Source organism: Miniopterus natalensis, chromosome 5 (assembly GCF_054644295.1).
Source record: "Miniopterus natalensis isolate mMinNat1 chromosome 5, mMinNat1.hap1, whole genome shotgun sequence".
Lineage (NCBI taxonomy): Eukaryota > Metazoa > Chordata > Mammalia > Chiroptera > Miniopteridae > Miniopterus > Miniopterus natalensis.
The window spans coordinates 86234363-86258575 of NC_142085.1; the positions used below are offsets into that span (position 1 = coordinate 86234363).

The following is a 24213-nucleotide window of genomic DNA, read 5'->3' on the forward strand; positions in this document are numbered from 1 at the left end:
TCCCCCTCTCGTTTCCTCTCTCTGAAATCAATAAAGATATGTTTAAAAAAAAATAAAATAAAAAAATAAATTCTGGGGTCTGTTTGAATCAAGAGACAGAGATCTACCACTGATGATGTCACCAGTTGGCCACATACTCCTAGAATTTTAAGACTGTCCTCTGTGAAAGGAGACGCATTCTGCCCCTCTTCGTAAGATTGTCGTGCAGTTAGTTACACAAAACCATATGTATGAGGGTAGTTTATTAAGTTTTAAAGTGCTGCTTAAAGGTGAAGTATTGATACTGTCATAAATGTTATTTTGGGACGTAGCTGATGTCAGTGAAAAAATTTTATACTGAGGTCTGTCTGGTAGTTAGTGTAGTAAATCATTTTGGAGAAGAGGCAGCTGCTAAGCCTTATGCTATAGTTTGTGGCTTAGGGGCTTTCCTATCGTGGCCCCAGGATAGAGACCAGAGAGAGGTTATGATAGAGGAGTATCAGGCAAACCCAAGGCGAAGGAGCTCAAACTCAGTAGCCTAACTTCTGTATTTTCTAAGGATGCAAAACGTTTCATTTTGCTTTTCTCCAGCGTAAGGTTGTCAGGCACCGTCTCTGGCACGTGCTTCCTGCTCACCTTAGCACAGACTCATTCTGACTTTCAGCCCAGGACCGTGACCTAGCTGACCGAAGCTTCACCTCTCTGTTCTTTCTTGCTGTGACTCCCATTTCCTGCTAGGAGCTGCTGTCTCCTCTCTCTGAGTGGCAGGAATCTGGGTAGGTTGCTTCCCTGCTCCCCTGCTCCCCATTGGGAGTTGTGTCCTGTTGACCTGCCTCAGCAGTGGCTCTTTCTCTGGCTGTGGCAGTGTCTGTCAATGGCAACTGTAGGTCGGGGGACCGGAGGGGTCGAGGGCGAAGGAACTTCAGGAACCAATATCCATGGACACTAATTTATTCTGGTATAGCATCACTTGAAACAATTTTCCCTGAGATTCTCTGAAAAAAGCAAGCTCGAATGCAGTGCTTTTAGACTTCACTGTGATTCATTCATTAGCGGGGCCATGAAAGCAATGTATTGGACTACAACCAGAAATTTCTAAAAAGAGAGAGAATTAGAACATAAAATATGACTGCATCACACATGTAAGGGTGTCATGTGCTCAATGATGTGGTATAAAACATAATTCTTCTGATTTGGAGAGAAAACATTTGAAAGCCATCACTCTGATTATCTTTAAGTTCTTTTGGTTTTCTACCTTCTTTTCCTTTTAATGGAAAAAGAAGAAACTGGTGTTTGGTTTTTTTTGTAGTTCAGATAAAGTACAATTAGAATATGGACTGTTTGCAGGGTAACCCGATGGACAGGTGAAAGCATAGTTACTACATTTACCATGTGCAGGGCAGGTCTCCTGTGCTCCCCATCAGCTGCACGCCCGGACGTGGCACCTGGAGGCTCCCCTGAGGGTGGGGAGTTCCACGAGGGAGGATTAGAGCCTGGTAAAGATGGGGCACCCAAGCCCTAGCAGTTTATTTGTCCTGGACAAGTGGGGTAATCACAGTCTGCTAAGGAGGTGGCTGTGATTTGTAGGCTTCTTAGGCTCCCATGAGCGTGGGGAGTGGAGGACATTGGAAAGAGGTTCAGGAACCAAATGGCCAGATACTAGTGTTGCTGATTCTTTTCTCTGACAGTTAGAGTGTAGGTTATAAATGACAGTTGAATGTGGCACTCCTGGTTAGAGAACGTGACCATTCTTCCCCAGTTCCTCATAACTTGTCTTGAGCCAGTTCCTCCAGTCTTGCAAGCCACATTCTTGAAAGGAAACGGAATATGTCACAGGAACAATTGGAAGTCATGCCCCCTCCCCAGCATGTACAGTGAAAGTGAAAATCATTGTGGGATACTGTTTGAAACCTGGCCTTTTCATTTTAATGGTACGTAAGAAATTGTTTTCTTACTGTTAGAATAAAATAAAAATATGGTTTACTTAGAAATATTTTGGCCCAGTTGTCCTTATTTGTCATTAGACTGGGGGGCTGTCCCCTTAGGACAGTTACTTTATACCCCTCATGTTCTAGCAAAACACTTCAGTGACTTCCATATTTCCCCAAAGTCTACTGACTTACCTGCAGAGGTGCTTTGAGTGGACAAGCTGAAATTACACCTGTGTTATAGTCTAGTTTTTAGGGAGGTAACTACGATTTTATGATTATTAATCTTAATAGTGAGTAGGTTAAAATGCCCAATTTTACTGAATTGTTAATATAGAGGAGACAGTAGAAGGAAGTGAAAATTTGTTGAACATCCTACATTAAGTGAGTGTTCCTCTGCCTGCCCTCAGGTGTCTTTTTCTGTTAATAATTTTCGTATGTCAACATCCTGTATTTTTTCCTGACCAATCTTTTGGGAATATTTGGCACATGTTTCATCTGATAAAATAAGAAAAAAATTGCAGATCTTCTTTCTCAAGGGAAATAATTAAATCATTTTCTCTTTTATACAAACATTTGCTTTGAGATATATTGATATTCCAAGGACTGTGATACTTTTCCAAAGCATTTCCTCTTACCGCCTCAGCCTCACGATGGAGCACCTCTTTGCAGTGTCACCCGGCGTCCATGGGCTCATCCTGTCCGTTAGTTTAGGTGCTCAGTGACTCGAGATGAAGAGCTCTCCCCTCCCTGCTTTTGCCTTGAGTATGCGATGTCTGTATTGGTAGAGATTTTATATCCTAATAGTTTCTAAATTAAACCACCTAGGTTTTAAAATTTTAGTTTTTATTAAAAAAAAAATTTTTTTTTAACCCTAACCCGAGGATATTTTTTCGTTGCTTTCCACGGAGAGTGGAAGGGAGCGAGAGACAGTGATGTGAGAGACACAGATTGGTTGCCTCCCGCACGCGCCCCGACTGGGGCCCGGACGAGCCTGCTCCGTGGTGTGGGCCCTGGTCCAGCGCGGAACCCAGGGTTCTCCAGTTTGCAGCCCGACGCTCTAGCCATTCAGCCAAACCGGCCAGGGCTAAACCTCTAGTTTTAAAAACTTCAAAGCCATTGTGTACATCTTTTCTTTGTAGCTATTGTCTTTTTTACTCACAGGCCTCCCTTTTCAACCCCTTCCCACTCCTGCTGCTTCTCTTATGTTCTCAGGCCCCCGGCCCTCTTGTCTGTTGTTACTGGACTGTCTTCTAGAACAGAGCAAGGTCTCCACAGCGTCCTTCCCTCCTCCTGTCCCAGCCCAGGGCCCATTTACAGCCTCTCCTGCACGCTTCACTGCCACATTGCTCCCACCCAGGGACTGTCATGGGAGAATGGAGGGAGCGGGGGTGGGGACAGGCGCTCAGATAATCCAGGGCTGTTTGTGCCTCTCGCTGGCTGAAATTGTGCAGGTTCCCCTACCCCTTGATCTTCGTAAGGAGAAGGCTGAGCCAGTGACCTGACACCCCTGCCAGTTCTAATAGTGCACGATCAAGTCACTCACAGTCAAGTGTCATTAGGGTTACCCCGAGGGGGATGGGGGAGTGTGTGTGGATTTCCCGTGTTAAACAGTAGCTTATTGATTCACATGTCTGTTGGGTATATTTTTGAGCATCTTCTTCATCCCCCCTCCTCACCCCCACCCCAGTTCAGACTTTGATCCAGGAAATAAAATGCAAGGAATCAGTTTTCAACCACTTAGGGAAGAGATCGCTGCTTTGTGAGAGAGAGGGGTTAGTCATAGAACCATCTTCCAATGCTGACGGACTCCTTTCTTCTCACGCCTCATTATTTGTTATGAGTACATTCTGAAAGTCAGGGCAAAAAAGGCTGGTTCTGCTCACTTGAAGCCTGTTGTTTCCCTTGGTAGCACAGGACAAAGCCTGCAGCCACCTCCTTGCCTCCCAGCCAGTGTCGTTCCACTCAGGGAGGGTGCAGCACAGGTCCCCATACTCTCCCCTCTACTGGGCTCTTAGTCTCGGAGGGGAAGGAGAGGGGCACACCGACAGCCAGGCTGGTCTTGGCCCTCTGCGCTACCATTGCTATTATTTTCCCCAGGCATACGTTCACCGTATAATCACTTACACTTGGGGGGGATGGGTTAATGAGTACATATTTCTCCCCTAAAAAATATCTTGTGCAACACTTACGACTGTGTAGTGTTAGAGAGTCATATTTAACACAATGTAGTTTTGAAATTCCCATTTTTGAGGGGCTTGGTGGTTTTTTACTCAAATTTTTATCAACTCAGTTACCAAAATCTTTTCTCTTCCTTCCCCTTTCCCTCCCTCCCTCCCTCCCCCCTCCCCCCTTCCTCTCCTCTCCCTTTTGGCTGGAGAGGAAAACAGCAGGAGAAAGGCTATAGAATCAAGTAGCCCCTTCACCCTCAAAGGGTGCGCTGTAGACTGTTGGTAATAATACGGTTATATAGTTCCATTATAAAGAGAAACAACTTTAAAGCTGTATTTGAAAAATCATACACACACACACAGGCACATGCACACATACCAAGAAGGAATTTATATGCTTGGTATAAAATCCCCAAGGTAGAAGAGCCTGCTGTGACTGGTTTCGCTCCTCCTGCCCCCCCACTGTCAGGTTCATCTCCATAGAAGATACCCATTGCTTGTCTCTCCATTGGCTGTTTTAAAATTCTAGTCTTATTCTGGTAAATCCCTGTTTTCTCCATAGTTGTCTCAGATAGAGCAGTCTTTTCAATCTAGCATTCACTGCACATGTTCCAGCCATGCAGTTACAGAGTTGACATTGCAGCCTCAGCAAAGGTTATCTCTTTAAAATTCTCTGAAATTCCCCTTTGGCACATCCATTTTGGCAGCTGGGTTTATAGAGGAAAGTGGTAAAGCTCTTGGCTCTTCTTTTTGTGCTTTATAAAAATAGAAATCTCTGGCCAGAGGGCAGCTGGGCAAGAAGCTCCTTCCCCAGCCTCCATCAGTGGTACTTGCCTGTAATAAATGGTGTCCTTACCATGGGTGCAGGCGGACCAAATGGGTGGTTTTTTTAAAACATGAAAATACTGCAGCCCGACACTTATTTTAAAGTCTTACCAGAAAGCCTGCTGCTGTAGCATGTGTGTGCGGTACTGTTGTACTGTTTTGATTTTGATTTTGTAATCTTTTTAAAAATCGAAACAGCTCAAAGATTATATTCACTGATTCAAAACTACCTGTAGCAGTTTGGGCAATAATATAACAAGAACTTCAAATTGTTTTCCGATGAGTCATAGTCATTACTAAATAAATGACATCATGAGCCTCTTTTCTTGGGAAAGTACTTCTTGGATGGAGATAACGGCACCCCTGTGAGGCAGCACGGGCCTTTTCCGTTCTTTAAGGAGCCTTTTCCTGGAAATTGTTGCTTCTGTTAGCAGAACTGACCTATTTATTCCAATGGATGTCTCAGAGCCATTTATTTCTCCCGGTGCATACGGTGACCTCCACCTAGTGGAGCTCGGTGCAAGTCATGGCGATGCGTTTCCTAGTTGCTTTCCAGTTTAAAAATGACTGCACTTGTTGGTTTGGAAAAGACTTACTTTCCATTTTGCTTTAAATGTAGATGCTGGTAGCCTGGAGGTGAAAGCTTTCACATTAGAAGTGTGCATGGCTCCTTTTATTGTTCAGATTTCCCCTGATTATTATGTTATATGTAAATAAGGCACGTAGACTCATGGGTGGGTTTTTCCTCCCCTGTGATAATTTATGTTTCTATATACTGGTTCTCTTTTATTCAAGAATAGGTGTATTAATTAATAATCTTTTGCTGTTAGGCACCCCTCCCCCTCACTAAATTTATATACATTGGAAATACGTTCTTTTTTTAGCTAAAAGTTTCAGAATGAGATTACCGTCGTGTGTATCACACGCATACTTTCTCTCTGAAGCTGCGTTTTTTTCCTATTATGCTTCTGTTTTATCAGAAAGCTCACTGTAGACTTTATGGACCTGCGATATGGAATGCCCGTGATGGATCCTTGGTAAGAAGTTGTTTTAAAGTGCATAATTGCGGCACTTGAGCATAAAACTACAATTATACACTTGTGTGTTAATTTTGTGTACAGTAAGACTTTAGCTCGCCACTTTCTGCAAATGAGAGGAGCGTTTTCCTCCAGTGAATGCTGCGTTTTATGAACGCTTAAACAAAACCCCCTGTGATCGGCTGGCCTGGAAGGAAAGGTGAAAAGAGCTGCGGTGGGAGGTAGAGGAGGGGACAAAATGTGTACTAGAAGTGTTCTTTGTAAAAGTAACTAGAAAAGTAATCTTACTTTGTGTGTGGCCATGTGTGCTGTGCCTTTGGAACCATTCATGATATTTTAGTTTCTATTCCACAATAAAGACTAACAGAGTGAAAGATAAGCAGTGAAAATAATCCAGGGACAGAGTGGGATAGATAGCAGTTGAGAAGGAACCTTTGATCCGGTAGAATGAAAACGGCGGCTTGCAATGGTTGACCATACATTTGTCAGTCAAATCTACTAGCATTAGGGGCGCTCCCTGAAGCTTGGAGTTAATTTTGTGAAAGCTAATGATGTACCACTTTACAAAGTGGATAATAATGTTCCAGAACTTGCTACCCTCCAGAGGTAGCATGAACTAGAATATAAATTAATTTAAGAAGGGTATAAATAAATTCATGGTAATAGAATGATAATGATTATGAAGAGGAAATAAAGGCTGTTTAGGATGTATCTCCAAGTTTTGGAAATTAAGGTCATGAGAGGCTCTGCCACTTAGTCTCCACAGCCATGCAGAATATGCACTCTTCAGAACGCTGGTCTGACCTAGTATTTGCTGAAGCTGTGATTTGCTAAATATAGAGCAGTTGGACTTAGAATAAGCAGTGAAATTTTGTAAGCAATTAATTATTGTAAAGCAATCTGAGAGAGAGTAGACGTGTAGTATTGGCACTGTTGTTTGTTTTATGCACTCTAATATTGTGTGTACCTGTTAAGGAAGTTTTAGAAAACAAATTTGTCATGTAAAAAGACTTACTACAGATGACGAATGAGAACTTTCCAACTTTGTTTCATAAATCAGAAGGTAAATGTATTTTCCAATGTGAATTAAAAAAACCTAAGCTGAAAGAGAGGTTAACGTGGCCCAGATATGTTGATTGTTTTTCAGTCTGTAGAACAACAGCAGTATCTGTGGCCTGGAAGTTGTCTGTTAGGAACAAGGCAGGTGGAAGTGGGCTCCATAGCAGCGTGAGCTGCGTAACTAGCTTGTTTTTGTCATCGGTCATCAAGTCTGTTCAGGGGTTGAAGACATAGTTTGACCCTTTGAGTGCTTGACCCACCCCTGCTTCCACTCCTGGTTGTCTTCTCTGTTTCTCAGGGAAGCTGCACGGAATTGGAAGGCATTCCGGCTAGTGCATGACCCATACAATAAGTGCTCGATATACATTTGTTGATTGTTTCTCATTTTTCAAGCCTGAAGGAGTGATTTCAGGAAATTGTGCAGGTTTTTTTCTCCCTTAGTCAAGCCTAAGGATAAGGTTTTCTTTTTAAAACAAGAAAATGGGAGGGGAAAAAAGAAACTAAATTGTTTAGAAGTCTCAATCGGAAACTTAGCTCGAGGGACTATAGATTGTGGAACAGTTGTAGGATCTTGACCTTGTAAACTTTATTTATTACCTTCTAGCACATTATTTTCGACTGGACATGTTGACATAATAAAATTTCCTCATGCAATTGGTTCAGCCACACATTGGCTTAGCATCTGAATTCCTGGCTGTGGGGAATTTTCAGTCTGTCTCTTATGCATGAAAAATAGTGTTTGATCTTTCTGTACAGTTGGAGGCCAGCAGACTTTGCCACAGTAATGACTAAAGTGGGGCTGTTGTGATCTTAGGATTTTTCCTGGCGTTTCTGCCTTTTCATTTTGTAGAATTTACCTGGAGGGGCTCAAACCTATGATGAAAAACAAAAATTAAGGAGATTTCTGCTGTTAAAGATAAATTGGTATAATATACTTTTTGATAACTCTTAGAAAGACAGCAATAAATAATCCAAAATAAATTGCATTTTGTTCTAGATTCATGAAAAGCACTGGGCTGGTTTAAGAAATGATAGATAACATTGTGGTGATGTTCTTTAGGCTAATTCTTTACTCACACACCACACATAAACAGAGCTTCATATTCAAAAATAGCGTTCTACTATATATATTGCTTTGTAACCTGCTACCCCTTAACCCCACCTCAGTAATCCATGGGTGGGACTTGTTATTAAATACATATCTAAAATAAAATTCATTAATTTTAAATGACTCTATGCTGTTTGATGAAATCCCCCACTTTTAAAAACCAATCTCTACTAATGGGCATTTTGATTGTTTCCATATTTTTGAGTGGGGGTGCAGTGAACTCCTTGTTACACGTATCATTTCATACTTGTTTTGTATTTTTCTTAAGATAAATTCTCAAAAGTAGAATTCTGGGTTAAAGGGCTATCCTCTCTATACATATTGTAACTTGCCTTAGATATTTGAATTTACATACCACCATGTTTATTTAAATATGCCCAACTGCTGTATAATATTTTGGGTTATATAAAGTGAAAATATGAAAATTCCCTGTTAAGCTCCTAGTAATAGTCATTATTTAATTATCAAACAGGAAATTTACATCTAGGCATAAGTAACATAGGGATGGTTTTAACATAAACATTTTAAAATGTGAGGAGAAAATTTAGGTGCTACTTTCGTTATTAAGTGTATGTACATATTCTGCCAGTATTTTTTAGTTATAAGGTACACACAGTAAAATGCTCAGATATTAAGTGTACATTTTGATGAGTTTTGACAAATATATATATATCCATGACCCACCACACCAATTAAGATACAGAATATTTTCATCATTCCCTGAGAGTTTCCTCAGGTCCTCTTCTAGTCAGTCCCCTGTCTCACAAACTCTGTTGTGATTTCTCTCACTGTAAATTAATTTTGCCTGTTTTTGAACTTCATAAAAACCGATTATACAGTGTGTCGAATGTGTATACATTTAATATAGTTCTTGAGGGAAGTGTAGATACCAAAGCGAACTGTGCTTCTTAGAACAAAAGGATCTGAAAGTGATATGAAAATTATATAGAGTAGAACAACAGGCCTTTCCAAAGGAGAAGTTGGACCCTTACCTTATACTACTTACAAAAATTTCCTCAAAATGGATCACAGGCCTAAACATAAGAGCTAAAGCTGTAAAACTCTTAGAAGAAAATATAGGGGAAAGTTCATCACATTGGATTTGGCAATGATTTCTTGAATGTGGAACCAAATGCACAGGCAACAAAAGAAAAGATAGATTAATTGGACTACATCAAAATTAAAAACTTTTGTGTATCTGAGGACACTATCAAGAGAACGAAAAGCTACCCACAGAATAGGAGAAAATATTTGCAAATCATATATTACATAAGGGATTAATATCCAGAATATAAAGTGCTCCTACAACTCAATAACAAAAAACAACCTGATTAAAAAACGGGGAAAGGACTTGAGTACATTTTCTAAGTAATATAAGCGGCCGATAAGCATGTGAAAAGGTGCTCAACATCACTAATATTAGCGAAATGAAAGGCAAACCTACGGTGAGTATACCACTTTACCCTATTGAACGGCTGTTAGAGAACAAGCAGAACATGGTATTGTCCAGGAGGTGGGGACACTGGAAACCTTGTGTGTGCTGGTAGGAATATGAAATGGTACAGCCACTGTGAAAAGCAGTGTGGCGGCTTCTCAGAAAATTAAACACAGGACTGCCATATGACCCAGCAATTCCACTTCTGAGTATACAGGATGGGGGAAGAGTAGGTTTACAGTTGTTTGTATCGATAAATAATAGTACAAGAATAAACTCTGTTTCTCGTACTCACAGCTGTAAGCCTACCTTTGCCCACCCTGCATATCTAAAAGAAGTGAAAGCAGAGACTTGAACAGATACCCGTATGCCCATTTACACAGCAACATTCACAGTAACCAACAGGTAGAAACAGCCAGGTGTCCATGGTGGATGACTAGGTAAACAACATGTGGGATATACTTAGAATGGAATATTTTTCAGCCTTAACAAAGAATGAAATTCTGATGCTATAACATGAATGAACTGTGAAGGCATTATGCTAAGTGAAATAAGCCAGACACAGAAGGACAAATAGTACATGATTATATTTATGTGAACGACCTAGAATAACCAAATTCATAGAGAGCAGAATAGTGGTTAGCGGGGGCTGGGGTCGGGGGAGGGAAATGGGGAGTTAATGTTCAATGGGTATAGAGTTTCATTTTGGGATGGTGAGCTTCTGGAGGTGGATGGTGGAGCTAAACTGTACACTTAAAAATGGTTAAATTGGTACCCTTTATGTTAGGTGTAGTTTACCACAGTAAGAAAAGAACACTAGGTCTTTAATCTGGCAAGCTGAATCCATTGCATAGCATAAAGTTAGTATGTTAGAATTCAGCAGTGGGGAATTTTACCCCTATGAGAATGTCTGTGTTAAGTTTAGGCCAGTGTAAATTCCTTCTTTTGATCTTAAATTGTTTTCCTCCAAAAGGAGGAACAGACTGACAGATCCATAGTAGAAACTATGGTATTTTCCTACCATAACTTCCAAGCTCACATCAGGGTAGGTTATAATATCTGTTCCTCCAGGTGTTTTATGAGCTGTTGTGGAGATTGAACATTGGACTGGACCAGGGTGTACCTCCAGGCAGAAAGCTCTTACATTTATGTCAGTGGAGTGCAATTGATAGCATGTGATTTATATACCGATTCCAGGAGGGTCAGTCAGCGATATTCATTCAGCTTTTACTGCAGGCCCTGAGTTCTGAGCACAGTGATGAACTAAGTTGTAAAAGGCCCCAGATTCTCTGAATTTATGTATTCCAGTTGGGTGTGGCGGGGTGCTGGTGATCAGATAAATTTGAGAAATCCCACATTTAAAGGTGGATGGGTTTCTTATCTTTTAAAGGATTTTACAGATCCTTTAATGTGCTAATTAATATGCTATGCTTCATTTTGTAGCCCATGTATTTCTGAAACATTCTTTTACTCCAGAACTCATTTCTGACTTAACTTGGTTAGTGTTCCTTGCAGGAGCCATAGAGAAATGCTGGCATAAAGTCCTTTCTGCCAGAGATTTGCTAGGCTACAGGAAATTTGGAGGACCACAATGAAGTCTGTGGCTTAGTCCTGCTGCGGTGAAAGGCCTGGAGCAGATCAGGGTGCCTGGTTAGCAGTCAGGGCTGGGTCTCTGGAGCGTAGGCCTCACCAGGCCTCTTGAACTGAAGCGGAGGACCAGGCACAGCTCTCTGGAGCCCACGCCTCCTCCCCCCTGTGTGCTGGAGCGCCGCCGGTTCCTCTTCCTCTGGCTGGTGGTGCTGGAATGTGCGATTTGGCGGAGGTGACATCTTCATTTTAAATTATGAAATAATTTAGGCCTACAGAAAGTACAGAAACAAATATAGTAGGCACTTGTGTTACTACACCAAGATTATAGGTGGTGTTAATATTTTGCTATATTTGCTTCATTTCTCTTTTTTTAAAGGGAAAAAATGCAAGGCTGCAGGTCCACCCCATCTTTTCCCCTCTCCCCGCCTTAGAGAGTGTCATCATGTATTTCCTTTTCAATGCGTATGTTGGTACTTTTGCTATATATGTGTATTCGTAAACAATATATACTCTATTATGTATTAAAAATTTATACAAATGGTATCACACACTGCATTAACGTTTTGTTGCTTTCTTTTTAAATTCCACATTAGAATTTTTTAGATTTGAACTATTTCGATATGTGGGTCTTACTACGCCTTTTTAAATACTGTGTAGCATTCCACTGTATGACTGGAGGAAACACCTCCTGTGTTCGAGTTTGGTTGTATCCTCTGTCTGGCTCTGGTCAGCAGTGTTGCATCGAGCATCCTCCTTCCTGGGACACATGAGTGTTTCATTGGCATGTATTTATTTACATGGAAATTGCTAGGCCTCAAGGCAGTGCACTTTAAACTCAGTGGGGAAACTGCTTTCTAAAAAATTCTTCAGAAATAAAAAGGGGAAGATAAACCTTGATCATTTCTTCAATTTTGAAGTCTGAGCATAAGGTTCAGGGTTAGGTGAAGTGAAAACAGAGCCTGGAATTCTGCACATTTAACATGATACAGAGGCATGAAGGTTAATACTCAAACCCTTTGTCAGAGTAGTTTCTAAAATAAATATTAAAATAAATGAATCATTTTGAGCTATACTTTTCCTCTCCAGCGTTTGAAAGCATTCCGATTTCTTCGAACATTAGAATAAATTTTCTGCTACTGTGTGTGCTCACGCTCTACTTTAAGATCCTGCTTGTTTAGAAACGAGTGAAATAAATTCTTGTTTTTAAATAACAAACAGAAAAGCTATCATCCCAGGAATTTTCTGGAGGTTTCCATTTAGTATAGCTGAGAGCTGTTCTTTTTATTTAAACCATGCTGAAGATTCAGGGCATTTGATGGACAGTCGTGACTCAGAGGGTTAGCGGTTAATAGCCGAGGGCCCTGTGCTGTAGGGTGAGGCTCAGTGTTTTCAGCTGTTGGATGAAGCTGGACGTATGTGTGTCAGATTTGGGTGGTACACGTGATTTCAGTTTTATAACGTGTTCTTTCATTACTTTAAAATTTTTATAATTAGTAACCCTTTGAACGACATTCATTAATTAATTCAGCATTTACTGGTTGGCAGACCCTCTTCCAGGAAGCATACCAGGAGTGTGGGAGCTTATATCCTACATGAGGACATGCAGGGAATGCATGAACACAAAACTAAGGAGTTAACTGACCAAATCCAATCCCCTCCCCTCCCCTCCCCCTCTCCTTCCCTCCCCTCCTCTTCCCCCCCTTCTTTTCTCTCTAAAAATCAGTAAAAACGTTTAAAAAACAAAGCAAAATGAAAACAGTATTGATCATTAAAGAATTAGACTTCAGTTCCAGACAGCTGAAGTATTATATTTAGAAATTGCTCTTTAAAGGTAAAACTTAGAAAATAATTAATACTTTAGAGCTAACACTGCAACTTGTAGTTTAATAAGTAGTTGTAGCATCTGTGTAGAATTCCAAGTTGGATTGTTACATTGCTGGCTATAATGGTAATACGAATTAATAGAGAAGCAGCCTCAGTTTACAGGTGGAGATGTAGGGCAGGGGCCATGACTGACCATATTCCCACACCTGAGGCACGGGAGGACTTGGATTTAGGTTTTATACATGTCTAGTCCAGAGTCTTCAGTGGAACTAGAGTTAGTAACTTCTGTTCTATTCTGCGGCTCCCACGTAAGGGCAGTGGGCTAGCCGATTGGCCCCAGGCCCCAGGTCTGACTTCTAGCCCATTTAGGCTGTTATGGGTCACCTCATCCGAGGCTCACAGAGGGCGAGGTGCCAGTTAGGTTGGTGTCAGATGAATTAGACCGTGTATCTAAGAGGAGAGCAATAGGTTTTTAATTGTAGGAGACAGTAGTGAAATCTCCCGGGCAGATGTGCTTGATGGCTTCCCCTCTGAAGTCTTCCCTCTTCTGCAGATTGCTGCTCTCGCCCTACTGAGGGTTTGCGTATACACTTGCCCACCCTGCCTGCCTCTCAGCCTGCCCCCTGCACCCCAGCCTGCCCGAGAGCTTTTCAGAGGTGAAATCTATGAAGATTCTAGTACGTTGTGACTGCTGTAGTGCTAATAGACTCTTTCCTGTAACGTCCTGTTGTTGCGCTTAGAAAATAGAGCCCCCGCCCCAAACAACACTTCCATATTGTGTGAGGTTTCTGTAAACCAGAAAGCAACATATTAAAGTGCAATTCAGAGGGGCGTTTGCTGGCTGTGTCGACTGAACTTTGCAGTCATTTTAACACCGGCAAAAGTGTTATCTTAACTGCTTCAAATCAGACTGCAAAGATGCTTGTGTGAAATACAGTATTAGATATCAAATCAGACATATGGGTGATGAACGGAGGGTGTGTGTTGTGGGTAGTATAGTATATGGTATTCCAGCATGTGGAGTTGTATTTCATGGAAATTCTCTGGCTTGGCTTATGGCAGGGACATACATTCATTATGAGATATCAAGCTGTAAAACAAATAAAAGCAAAGAATTCAACTGTGCTGTTAAATGGATTTCAGTGCAGACTTGCCTGCTCTCCTGATTTAGGCTCCGTGTGACAGGCACCTGTGAGCCGTGGTGGCCGAATATTTTGTGATCATTGCCGACAGGTGTTGCAAATATCTCGATTGCTTCCAAAGGAATATGAGCTTTAACTTTGTGCATTTTTTCCTTTTACTTCATTGTATGTGTTATGAATTACAACACTAATTGATCTTAGAGGCCAAGTATTTAATATTTTTCTCCTTTTACCATTCCTTGTTTTTCATCATTTGATATTCTGTAGTGAATGTTTTTTTCAAGTGTGTATCTGGAACTGATCACTGAATTCTTAAGTGTGTGGGCTTATGGGGCTCAAGTTCCTGAAGTTCTCAGATGGACCATATTGTGGTATTAACAGAGTGACTTCACCCTTCTCGTCTCGAGTGCTTTTTGCCATCCTGATATCTTGTTTTTCTTTTCCTCTCCTGCTCTCTCTCTCTCTCCCAATTAGAAAAAAAAGTCAACAGATTTCTCATTTGAAAAAAACATTAAAAAATATCAGCGGTGTACTTATTGCATGAGGGAGGATGGGCTTTTTTTTTTGGTCAATGATTTTAGGGCTTTTTAGGTGCATGTAAATTAGAGATGAGAAGACTCACTTAAGGCTGTATTTTGTTTATACTTCTGGATTTTGCAGTGCAGTACGCCATACTTTATATCATTACCTGTTTCATCAACTAGGAAAATACTATCCTTGTATTAGATATGAATATCTTTCCTTCAGGAGCTTATATTGATGGTTATGTTATTTGATATTCATAGTATAATTCTAAAAGAATTTCATTTGATTGTAAAGTAATGCAGGTGGGTTTTTTTTTTAAGCAAAATAATCAATGGAAATGCTACTGTAACTGTACTGTATGTGCTACAGATGTAGTTGGGGAGCTCTGGCCTTTGTTGAAACGAACATGCACCCTATACATGCACCCAAACTACAAGCGTTCTACAAAATGTGAGTTTGTGAACGTGGACTGCTGGAGTTCATGTTCATCATGTGTGTTGTAGGAGAATGGATTAACATAATGCTGCTTTCTCAGCAGAGGCTATTTTCAAATGTCACTTTTAGAAGCCCCCACCAACCCCAGATTTTTATAAAGTTATCAGTATTTGCTATCTGATAAAAATGCTATTTTATATAGCAAAGTCAAATTATCTTTTGCCTTCATTGATAGTATGTGAATAGAAGGCAGGATGTCGATTTATGTAAGGGGAAGAGTATTAAAAATAGTAAATTCAGTTGCTTAGCAAAGAACCCACTTGTTTTGCTGAATTGAAACCATATTTGACTTCATTGAATTGCACTTTTGACTTTCGCTTTCTTTGCCTTGACCTTTTGACAGATGCCACCTCAGTATGGACAGCAAGGTGTGAGCGGTTACTGCCAGCAGGGCCAGCAGCCTTATTACAACCAGCAGCCACAGCCTCCGCACCTCGCTCCGCAGGCGCAGTACCTGCCGTCGCAGCCCCAGCAGAGGTACCAGCCGCAGCAGGTGAGCTCCGCCGCTACTGCTCTCCAGGCCTCTGCGGTCCTCGCCTGTGTTCAGAGGCCAGGCTCGGCTCTGAGACACCTTCCTGTCCCATTTAAAAAATTCTCTCCTTAGTGGGAAAAAACGTAGTCTTGAGAAAATGCAACATAACCTAATCTGAACTGTTTGCTATGGATGGGTGTGTGAGATGGAAGGATTGGAAGAACATTTAATAGCTTCTTACACTACCGCACAGTGACAGAGGAAAATGTCAGCCTTTTCAAGTTCTTGTCATTTGTGTTCTGAATCTTTCAGGAAAGTCGTCTGTGACTTGGAGGCTTATTCAGGAAAATGGCTTGATCGATCAGTTAATCTTGCTAGTTGGCACATTCATGGTATTTTTATCTCGAAATTTTTTGTTTTTGTTTTAATGGCAAGACCACTATATCAAAAAGCATTGATGCCTTTGGCAGTGCTATTTTTCTTTAGCTTATAAACAGACAATCGCTTCCATTACAATATATTACAATACTAAAGGGAATCATGTACTCTAAGTATATCAAGCAGCTTCTAGCTTAAATTGGCCTCATTAAATACTCTTGTAGGTTACTGGGCTATACATTTTAGCTTATATTATTTATAGAAAAATAGAACATATGCATTTGGTAAAATTATTCAATTTTGTCTTGTTTTAGAGACTCATTGAGTAAATACTAAGTCGTCGTGAGCTAGGGCTCTTACTTTGAAGCCAAATAAAACTTTCATACACTTCCAGTCATAAGCATCATAATGTAACTTTCCATGTTATACTTTTTTCCCTTCTTTTTTTTTTTTTTTTTTTTTGTGAGGCTGGGCTGGTGAAGAGATGGGGTGACAGCGACTGTTCAGTTTTTAAAATGCTTTTTACACATCTTGAAGAGATTGTTGAGGCTAAGCAAAATATATAAATATATGAAGCTTAATTTTAATCTGTTCAGCTGATTTATTAAGTATTATCTTGGGCTCATTGGAGACTTCCCATGTGACTTTTATTTAAGAGTTCAAAAAGGAGTTTATGACTTCAAACAAAATACATTGAACATGTTAAATCCTGTCTTTTGCATACATGTTTTAAAAATTTTGTTATTATGTAAGGGATTTATGGAGGTAGGAATGTACATTATTTCCAAGTTATTTGTTCTGGTCTTTTATCAAAATGTGGGAAAATAAAAAACCTTTCTCATTTCTTTTTCAGTAAGAGTCTGGTGTCTAGGTTTGTGAGATATAAAGTTATAGGCTTTTCAAGGGCTTTCAGAACTCACTGAACTTCTCTGTAGACATAGAATGTTTTGTCATGTCATCAGAATTTAGGAAGGACTCGATAGAGAGGTTACATTACTCATTTTACTTCAGTGTGCTAAAGTGAATCTCTGGTTGTAAAACCAATTTCATTAAGGGTTCTGCATGCCTGTCATTTCCTTCAAGACAAGCTCAAAATTTACTTCCTTTATGAGGCAGCCACTGATGACTTTTACCACATGGCAATTAGTTATTCAATATCCTTCACATTTAAATATTTAAAGCATACCACAGGCAAAATTTTATTTTAATGAATAGTATTTTAATGGGCTTAGTTTAGGCCTGTTTCATGCTTTGATTGATACTATCGTTGGGTAGGAAATACTATATAACCATGACTTTTTAACATAAATATTGTGTTTATTCTGAGAAAAACCAAACATTCCTCAGACTATGTTAGATATATTTTCTTGTTTTCATACTCCTTGTTTTTCAGTTTCGTTAAACTCATCATGGGACGAAGCAGTGGATATTGGAGATGTTTCCGTAGCCTAACCAGAGGGTCTGGTTTGGCAGGAACAGCTTGTTTTTTAGGGAATTTGATGCTCAGACTGATGTAGAAAGTTTCTCTAGGAAGTGAGATCTTATATTTTAGATATAGTTAGCACCTCCAAAGACAGAATAATTCCTCCAAATATATCCAAAACCAAAATAAAAATAATCAATAGAAAATTTTTAAAGTCAAGTTGAATTTCAGTAAGAATTTGTTTAATATAATAAGCCAGTTTTTCATAACAGACAAAACATTCCTTTCTGCAGGCTCTTATTGTTTCCAAACATAGCATGCATAGATTTTATATTAGGGAATCAATCAGCAAATAATATTTCATATGTTTTGTCAATGTAATTGCTACAAAGGGTCATTTTAGAGTTTCATTAAGACACCTATCTCATTCATGTTATGTCTAACATTTTTAAATGTGTAATGTTTTGAATAATCAGTTCATTCATACGTTTTAAAAAGTACAAGGAACCCTAGGTGGTTGGGCTCAGTGGTTCGTGTCAGCCCATGTACTGAAGGGCCCTGGGTTGGATTCCAGCCAAGGGCACGTACCTTGGTTTCAGGCTCGGTCCCTGCTCTGGTGGGAGAGGCAACCAATCGATGTCTCTCTCTCTCATCAGTGTTTCTCTCTCTCTCTCTCTCTCTCCCTCTCCCCCTCCCTCCCTGCTTCTCTCTCTCCCTCCCCCCCTCCCTCTCCCTCCCTTCCCCCCTCCCTGCCCCTTCCATTCTCTCTGAAAAAGCAATGGAAAAAATATCCTCAGGTGAGGATTAAAAAGAAAAAAGAAAAAAAAATTCAAGGAAAGGATATAGGTAAAGGTCCCACCACAGTTCTTGCCTTGTTCACCACCCACTCCATCCTTTGCCAGATAACCACTTCATTCATTTATTGTATGTCTTTCAGGAGTTTCTTTATACAGAGCAGCAAAATACTGTATTTTAATTTTTACCCCAGTTTTACACACACAGAGGCATATTATACTGTTTGTACTCTGTTCTTTATAACCCTGTCCCCCATTCACTTAAATATATTTTTTGTAGATCTCTACAAAGGAGTATGTAAAGCAGTCCTTTATTCTTTTTTTATACAGCTTTATTCCATTTTATGAACATACCATAATACATTTAATCAGTTCTCTTTTGGTGGGCATTTAGATTATTTTTAGTTATTTGCAGTGTAAACAATATTGCCATGATAAACTGTGACTATGCACCATTTCACAAATGCACAAGTATATCTGTAGGAGACATCCTTGGAAGCGACACTGAAGCTATAATTTTGGTAAATATTGCCAGATTGTTCCTCCTGGGGTTTGTACCAGTCTATACTCCCACCATTGATGTGTGAGAGTACTAATTTCCTTGCATATGTGCCAAAGGCATGGTTTTATGAAGCTTCTGGATTTTTGCCAATCTGATCGTGTAGTTTTAATTTGCATTTATCTTGTGATTGATGGTTGAACATCGTATATATTTAAAAGTATTTATTTGTGTTTCCTTTTTTTGTGGACTTTAAAATCATATTGCTTTTATCTTAAAAATTTCTATTTAGTTGTTGGTCTTTTAAAAATTTATTTATGAAAGCTCTTTATATATTAGGGAGGCTGGACCTGTGTGATTTGAGTTACTAATGACAATCCCTCATTTTGTCATGTGTCTTTTGACATTAATGATGGGACCTTTTTTTTGAAGCGAGGAGTCATGCAGAGGGACTTCTAAGTTAAAAAAATTTATGTACTCAAAATTATTTTTTTCTTTTATGATTTTGGATTTTATTTTTAGTGGGAGTATGAGCCTTCCATACTTCAAAGTTACAAGGTAACTCTCCCATGTTATTTTATCATATTTTCATAGATTTCTTTTTTTACATTTCTCTTATCCTAATTTGTGGAGAAAGGTATGATCCAACTTAATTGTCTTTTTCTAGATGGCTGCTTGGTTAAGTACCTCTCCATATGTAGGCTGTTTTATTAGGGCTCTCCAGGGAAGCAGAACCAATAGGATGTATATATGTGTACACATCCAGTATATGCAGGGTCGGGCAAAAATCCAGTTATTTGTATGGACAATAATGCAGTAGTTAGTAAATAATGGTACAAGAATAAACTGTTTCGTGTACTTACTGTAAACCTACTTTTGCCCACCCCTGCATTTGCCCATCCAGTTGGCTAGGATAAAGAGATTTATTACAGAGAACTGTCTCACAGAATTATGGAGGCTGGCAAGGGCAAGTCCAGAATCCACTTGTGGGCCAGTGTTCCAGTTCTGTTCCAAAGGCTGGCAGGCTGGAGCCCCAGGAAGGAGGGCCTGTGGTGGGGATGGAGTCTGAAGGCAGTTGACTGGAGATTCCCTCTGGCTTCCAGAGATTTTGGCGTCTATATTATTGAGTTTTGTAAAATGAATTGGAGACTAGTCCCTTTTTAAATTTGCTGGAACAGTGCATGTTAGTTTGGAATTATGTGTTTTTTGAATGTTTGGTAGAAGTGTCTATAAAGCCATAAGGATCGTGTAGCCCTTGATGTTTAGTTTTTGTCCTATTTCTGATTTTTGACCTTTGATCGTATTATTTTTGTATTTGAATATAGGTGTATTCAAGTTATCAGTTTCTTCTTGATTCATTTTATTGCTTAACTATATCTCTAGATATTAGGAATGTATCCATTTTATCCAGCTTTATTAGCTTCGTTAAACATGAAGTTCTTACTAGTCTTTATTACCTTAATTTCTGTAACACCCAGAGTTAGGTAATTTTAACTCATCATTTTTTTTCTTTTATTCTGGATTAATCTTGCCAGCAGTTTGCCTTTCCAAAGCCATTTTGGATGTTGTCCTCTCTATTGCATGTTCTTTCTAAAAAGTTTGATTAAATTGTGTTTGTGCTTTGATTATGACTTGCTTTCTGTTTCATTGATGTTTGTTTTGCTCTTCTTTCTGAAAAGAATTTTCATTCAAGGGAATGCTTAGATTATTTGAAACCTTTTTGTCTGATGAAGCCAAATATAAGACTAAAACTTTCCCTCTTAAGTACTGCTTTGGCTGAATTTCTCAATTTTGATACGCATTATTTTTGTTTTCTTATTTCCCTTCTTTCTTTGTATTTTGAAGACAGTTTTATTGAGACCTGGGTTTATTTTCTGTTCCTTCAGAGGAATTGGTAAATGCTTTTCCAGTTGCCTATAGGCACTAGTCCTCCAGAACCATATTTTGTGCTTTACTTTGTGAAGTTTTATTATTTAAAAAGTTCTTAATATGCTGATAAACAGGATGATATAATGAGCACTCACATGCCGCCATAATTCCTTTCATTTGCTAACCTAGCCAGATTCGGATGTCCCTAGTTATCCTTAAAGCCTTTATAGTGAATTCGTTTCAAGCGGAATTCAGACAAGTTTAATACATTGATTTGGTTCTTTTTAGCGGGCACAGTTCTCTCTTACCGCAGCCCCATCCATGCCTTTGGAATGTTGAAAAACTGAGTCATTCCTGTGAGATGGCTTTGCCTGATTGGTTTCTCCTGACGGGCTTCTTCATTTAGCCTCTCTCTTTGCTGTATATTGCAAGTTAGAGTCAAAGGCTTGAAGGTTGAACATTTTGGTTTGTGGTTGTAAATCATGTCCCCAACATTTAGGGCATTGTTCCTGTTAAAGGGGGGTCTGTGATCCTTCCTTTGAGTGAGGAAGCCTCCAACTGGGTCTAGCCCAGCCTTTCCAGCACCCGGCAGCTGTTTTCCGGGAGGCTGCAGAGATAGCAGGGTAAAGACAGATCTGCTCTTTTGCACTTTGTCCAAATTCCTCGCCAAAAACCTGTGAGCACCACACATGCTGGTGGCTCTAGACCACCGAGTTTGAGTGTTTTGTCACATCATTACTGGCTGACATGGTTGGAGTCCTCTGTAGTGATGCAGTGAGTGCTTTACATCAGGGTAAACACAGTGTTACCTTGTCCCACAATAGTGATGTTAAGATTGATCGGCAGATTCAGGTGCTGATGGCCTCTGGGACCACTTTAAATGGAACTTCCTTCATGAGGTTTTGCAGACCACACTATTAAGTGTTAATTTTGACCAGGAACCCCAGTGATCATTAGACTGTGGCTGCTAATTCTCAAAGGAGTCATTTTAAAATTCCTCCTACTTTTGAGTATTAAGTTCAAGACAAGTATTTCTCTTTTCTGCTTAGTGGATTTTCATGCTCTTAATTGAGAGGTATTATCTCATATTTTACTCCCTTTTGGCAAACCTACACTACTTCTCCTTTCCCTGTTTTCTGTGTAGTCATCAAATGGAAAGTTAAGATCTATAGCAAAAGTCAGCTTCTATTGCTCTTACTTGCTTTGTTCTTGGTTTACTTGCTGTATGTATCTGGTTTTACTTACATTTATGTCACGTCTGTGATACATTTTAAAAGGCATTTTATCCAGTATTTTAGGTCTTTTAATCAGTAGACATTTAGAATAGCTAATTTGTCATACTGTTGGAACTGGTACTCTATTGAATATTTTCTAGTTGTTAATTTGACGTCCCTTACATAGTTTAAAACTGTATAAACATATAATAGATAATATAGAACATACAGGCAGTACATTCTCATTTTATAATGCCTCCTTTGTTCTTTCAAAATAAAATTCATAGGTGTTACCTACACAAATTTCATAGATCGTATAGGTTACCTACAGAAAATTTCAAACAAGTCAGAATAACTCACTGAGTGTGTATGGAAAGATAAAGAAAAGTAGCATATGATAAACTGTGAATATTTAATTAAATAAGTGCTCAGGCATGACTATTAGGAGACTTGTGAAATAGATGCTTGTGTGTATATGTAGGATCACTGTGAACTTGACAGCTACAAAATGCTACCAGTCCAGGAGCTTTGTATTAGCCACTCAAGCCAGTGACGGCATCTTTTTTTAAGATGAAGAGCAACTTTTGGTCAAAACCGAACAAAACAAAAGTCTGATTTTCACTCATTGTACCTGGTAGTTTTATTCCTGGAGAATTCAATATATAGTAAAATTATTTTAAGAGTACTTCGTTTTTATATGCAAAATGGAATAGGGTTCCATGCTGAGACAAATAATTAGCATTTTGTATTGTTTTGTTTTTAAATCTAAATGAATGTTGGGATTTTGAAAGCCACGTGGAGCCCGGCCGGGTGTGGCTCAGTGGTTGAGCATCGGCCTAGGATCCAGGCGATCGGGGTTCGATTCCCGGTCAGGGCACATGCCCGGGTTGTGGGCTCAATCAATGACTCTCTCATCATTGATGTTTCTGTCTCTCTCTCTCCCCCCCTCCTTTCCTCTCTCTGAAATCAATAAAGATCTGTTAAAAAAGAAAAAAGAAAGCCGCGTGGACCAGCTGTCTCTCCTACACTGGCTCAGTCCCTTGCAGTAGGCTGGCCTGCCGTCCCCGCGCTGCGCCCCTGACTCTCACCGCACCGCCTCATTCTTGGGACAGCTGACGGCCTCCTCGAAACCTCATCAATATATAACTTAATATGCTTCCTAATTTTTAAAAAAATAAAAATTTTAAACATCAGTATAACGCCCTAAATGTAATGGGAAGGACAGGAAGTGAGTGCTCAGACAAGCCTACATTAGAAGACTCGCAGTAGTCAGGGGCTTGCTGCCCGCGTGTGATAACCATGAGCTCTCCACCAGTGCAAACGAGAGTGCTATACATACATACATGTTGCATGAACAGCCCCAAACTGTGAGCAGGGTTTGTATCCATTGCATTTATTACCACACAGCAGGAGATATGTAAGATGAAAATACAGGACTTTTAAAAGAATATGTTCACAGAATTGTTTAACAGAAAAGAGAAGTTACCCCAAAATATGGAAATGTCCTAAATTTGTAAATTAAATACACACACAGTAAAAATCAGTCAAAATGTTATCTACGCTATTAAATCTCCCTTTTTGCCTAAAATGCCTGCAGTTTAACCTCTCTCCTCCACCCTCCACTATATATATATCTGTATGCCCAGCTCCTACTCAGCGTCTCTAAGTGAATGTCTTAGGCTTTGAAACCTACTATATCCAAAGCAGGCCTCTTGACTGTCACTCCTACAAGCCTGCTCTTCTGTGTTTTCCTCCATCTCTTTCAATCCTCTTGATGCTCTGAAGTCTCGCCTCGTCCGTCAGATCCATGCTACCTCCAGCTTCTGCTCAGAGTCTGCGTACTTCTCATAGCTCTGCTGCTGCCTCCTTGGGTCCAGCATCCTGGTCTCCTGCTTGCGCGGCCCAGTTGGTCTCTCAGGGCCTGCCCCCACAGGCCTGCAGCAGCACAGCCGGATGCTCTGCAGCGGCCACGGCGCTCTACCGATTCTTCTTCCCGCCCCTCTGAGCTCCTCGGTGTTTCCCAGACATCATGTGCTCATCTCAGGGCCTTTGTACTTAGTTCTCCCTGTGCCTGGAGTGCTCTTCTCTCAGATATCTGCAGGGCCTTTCCTTGGACGTCTTCAAAGGATGACTTGTTTCCTTGAGGTCTACTCAGATACACATCAGGCACGCTTCCCTGGGCACACCATCTTCCTGTGCTCCGCTTCACTTTACTGTGGCTTCGTTTAGCTCCGATTGCTGTGCACCATGTTATATACTGTTTTGTGTTTTATTGTCCATGATTCCCCCTGTTAGAAAATAAGCTTTATGGGAGGAAGTACATTGTTTTGTCATTGTTGTGGCCACAATACCAAGGTCAAGGCTTGGCACAAAGTAGAAACATAGTAAATATATTGAATATTGTTGTTGACTCGATCCTTCAAAAATATTTTTTTTACAATGGCCC

General features: G+C 40.0%; 1 protein-coding gene across 3 annotated transcripts in view; it reads left to right on the forward strand.

Annotated features, from left to right (window-relative positions):
- Positions 1-24213, forward strand: part of ARID1B (AT-rich interaction domain 1B) — a 346830-nt gene that overhangs the window by 99270 nt on the left and 223347 nt on the right. For all 3 annotated transcript variants that reach the window (XM_087817708.1, XM_087817709.1, XM_087817710.1), the window contains exon 3: positions 15462-15611. In XM_087817708.1, coding sequence (XP_087673834.1) covers positions 15462-15611 — 150 coding nt within the window. The remainder of the gene's footprint in view (positions 1-15461; positions 15612-24213) is intronic.